Here is a 3,666-nt window from a genome sequence, read left to right as displayed (position 1 = left end):
AGAGCAAGAACAAAAACTTAAGGGCCTTTGCCCAAGGCAGGTAGTGTGTAAGGGGTGGGCATTAACGAGGACAAGAGTCCAGAGAGGTCTGAGACATGGAAATCTACAGAGCAAGGACCGACAAGACAGTAACACCAACCACAAACAGAGGTCAAGGGTCCAGACCTTAGCTATTGATTCAGCTGAGTTATCACCCCTCTGTGGTAGGCACCAGAGACCCAGAGCTCCTGGCATCAAAGAGATGACTGAAAGGTCCGGGGCTCACTCAGACCCAGAGTAGAACTGCACTAATGGTTTCCTGTCTCCCAGGCAGCACAGCTTCTAGATGGGGGTGGGTTGCATGGGGGTAGTTAAGTGAACTCCTCTGCCAGGGTGGAAATAGAGCTGTGAGAGCAGAAGAATCTTAGCAGGAACAATACACCCACGTAGGGCTCTCAGTTCCTGCAATGCTCTCATTGAGGAGTCACGGATTTAGTAAAATTAGAAGAAATCTCTCGCTTTTCTTATTTAAAGTGTAAAATGTTTTACGTGTTGGTGGGGAAGGAGATAGATGGTAAATAATAACACACTAACACCACATTGTGAAGACTCACTTCCACCCCTAAAGGCAGGCATGGGAAAGCATGGGGCCTTAGAAGGGGAAACCTGGAGTAGAAGCAAAGGCAGGAACACAGGTTGGCCAGAGTCACCCAGCTCCTCCAGAATGGCGGTCACTTAATTCAATTTTACTGCCAGACAATCTTCGCTGTGAGAGTACGGCCCTTTGGATACCCACCGTCGGCCCCAGGAAAAGTAGAGCATGGGGAAGAGAGGGAGGATTCCTTGGGCTCTGGAAAGATACAGTGGTCAGGACAGGGACCCCCCCAGGGGTAGTCAGGCCAGGCCCAGGCCAGGCTTCCCTTTTTTTCTCAGCCTCATTCTGTTTCTCCTGAGTTTCTTCATCCTTGGCGTCTTGCATCTTGTCTGGCCTTGGATGAGCCACAGCCCCACAGCCAGAGTTATCAGGAGCAGGAGAAGGAACAATACCTTGGTCAGGAGGCAGAAGGAATCTGAGGCCTTCTCCAAAGGGTAGCCAGGATCTGGGACAGAAGAAAAAAGGAGAGGGGGCTCACCAGCAGGAGGGGCGAGGTCCGGATGATACCTACCCCAAATCCCACAGTTGTGTCTCAAGTTCACAGTCAGTTGATATTCCTTTGCAGGTGTCTCTGGAAGCCCAGGGACTGAGATCTGGGGAGCAATCTCAAGCTAAGTGAGAGAATAAAAGAGACTTTGGAAGTTGGGAGCTCCCTCCTCAATCCAAAGGTGAAGTCTCTATGGGAGGGAGTTAGGTTCTTGATTCCATGTACTCTCTTCAAAAGAACTGAGGGAGGGAGGTGGTGGTCTTAAGGGCCTGCTGTAGCTCAGAGCTGTCTGGATTCCTGGTACCTGCACAGAAGGTCCCAACGGGGATGAGACGGGAACTGATGTTGCTGATGGGGTTGCTGGCCCTGCAAGTGTAGGAGAGGGCATTGTCCCCAGGCCTCCAGAATGTGTGGAGGACAGAGCCTTCATGTGCTGTGTCATTGCTATCCTCCTGGGACATCCAGCTGTAGGTCACATCCAGGCCTGCCTTCTCTACAGAGCATGTCAGGGACATATTACAGGAACCTTCCTCAGAGATCTCAGAGTTCACAGTGATGCGTGGTTCCGACAGCCGTCCTGGATGAAGGAGGAACACAAAGCCCCGAGGTAATCAGGGGTCGGGTCTGTTATGCTAAGTTCCTCAACATTGGGGTACAGGCACTGTCCTCTGTGAGCCCCTCCACCCAAACAACAAATAAGCAAAAACTAACGAAACCTAGCCACCATACAACCTGTGCTTCCAGAGTTCCCGAGGCAGCTGCTAAGGCAGACAGAGCTATCTATGGCATCTTCTACCTCCCCTTTATTCCTTGCCTTCTCTCTCTTTCTCTAGCACCCCACTTTCCTCCAAACTTCATTCTGCCTCCTTGATCTCAGAACATATTGTCATCCTCCTGGCAACATTTATAGTTTAATCAGTGTCTCTGTAAGATTCAAGGCAGAATTCCAGTCAATGTCACAGGCGCTAAGAAGAAACTTGGGTTCAAGTAAAGAGGAGACACTGATTAACAGCCCTCAAGTCACACAGGAGGATAAAAGGCTCCAGAATGGAGGTGACATTCACCCCAGGATGCAAAATCTCACTAGGAGAGGAAGGTTTCCTAGATGTCTACAGACAAAGCCTCTGAACTCGCTTTCTCTGTGTTGGGCACCTCCACAGGAACAACCTCCATGCCCAGGGCCTTGCTGTTCTAGGTTACTTCACCTGTGGTGGCAGCCTAGATGCTGGGGTCAGGCACACTGGAGACAATCTGCCTTCCAGTCCCAGCCCCTCAAACCATAACCCAACTCTGACACCCCTCCTCCTTTGCATGGGAAGCTCAAGAAAGCCAGAGGAAGCAGATTTGTGGTTCCTAAAGTAAACTCACGGTAGATACGTAGATTGTAATGCTGTGTGGTGGAGATTAGGGATGTCCTCAGGTTAACTTGAGCTTGATAAGGCCCTGAGTCCTCCCAGCTCAGGTTGCTGATGTGCAGGGAGTAACTGGGATCCAGGAAGCTCACTCGACCCTGGTAGTGAGAGTTGGTCACCGTGATAGTAGCTGGATGTCCCTCTTCCCCTGGCACCACAATGGCAAGCATTATGTGAGAAGACCAAATGATGTCCTCAACCTCTTCAGAGGATGGTATTTCCAGGGGAAGGCTGATGGACTCCTGAAGTACTGCAACCACTTCTTTGAAATCCACACCATCTCCCGAATCCCCTTTGACTGCAGGTAAAGGAAGAAAAGAGATGCAAACAGTCCAGCTAGTGTCTCTGGGCTGCTGAGCCTGGCAGCAGGGCCTTGGTCTCAATCTCAGTTGAGTAGCTTCTATGGCCCCACACTCAATCTTGTCCTACAGCTGCCTCTTCTAGCTTTAGCTTTCTGCTGCACCTGATTTGAGCCCCTACCAGGGGTTGGCTTCCATCTGTGCCCTCACCCTCCAAATTTTACCTTCTCTTTTTGCCATCTTGGAGCTGTTCTTCTTTTCATATCTCCAAGTTTCCTCATCTCTTGGTTCTGCCCTGAAGCCATACCCTATTCCTCTTCACTCCAGAAGAGCTAAAGCATTCAGCCCCACAGGAGGTGCCTTGCTAGCCCAAGGCCCAGCAGAACAGAACAGAGTGGGAAGGATACACTTCTGTCCCAGAGCTGCAGTCTCTCTCACCTTCCCGAAGCAGCAAGAGGAGGAGCAGCCACAGAAGGGCCCCCATGGCAGCAGCCCTGAGCTCCAGACTGTGAAGAAGATAAACTGTCAGGAGGCTACAAGATTCAATGACTGAGGAGAGGGAAATAATTCTCACCCTATCTCCAGCCCTCTAACTTCCTCTGTCCTCACAAAGCCCCTCCCCATCCTTCTTAGGAAGAATTCTCTCTCTGAGCCTCATTGTCAAGATGGTTTACCCAATGATTCATGTTTCCTGTTCAGCAACTCAGCTCAGATCCCATTTCCTAAGTGAAATCTTCCTAGAATCCTCACCCTCTGTGTTCCCAGACCTCCCAGGCATATCGCCTCCCTTGAACTCTTAGAACACTCCTTATCCAGCCTTTGAAAGTGCCTATG

The 3,666-nt window shown here is 50.5% G+C and overlaps 1 protein-coding gene across 1 annotated transcript; it reads right to left on the bottom strand.

Moving 5' to 3' along the window:
* Positions 1–41: 41 nt before the first annotated feature.
* SLAMF9 (SLAM family member 9) lies at positions 42–3,424 on the bottom strand. Its single transcript, XM_015597837.2, has 4 exons — positions 3,271–3,424; positions 2,490–2,831; positions 1,426–1,698; positions 42–1,079 (listed from the first exon to the last, which is right to left on the bottom strand). Exons 1-4 carry the CDS (start codon positions 3,314–3,316, stop codon positions 874–876), a joined length of 867 nt encoding a protein of 288 aa, XP_015453323.1. The 5' UTR covers positions 3,317–3,424; the 3' UTR covers positions 42–873.
* Between the last annotated feature and the right edge of the window lie 242 nt (positions 3,425–3,666).

This window comes from Pteropus alecto, unplaced genomic scaffold (assembly GCF_000325575.1).
Source record: "Pteropus alecto unplaced genomic scaffold, ASM32557v1 scaffold359, whole genome shotgun sequence".
In the NCBI taxonomy this organism is placed as follows: domain Eukaryota; kingdom Metazoa; phylum Chordata; class Mammalia; order Chiroptera; family Pteropodidae; genus Pteropus; species Pteropus alecto.
The sequence above is the reverse complement of the archived record's forward strand: the minus strand, read 5'-3'. Positions and strand labels throughout refer to the sequence as shown.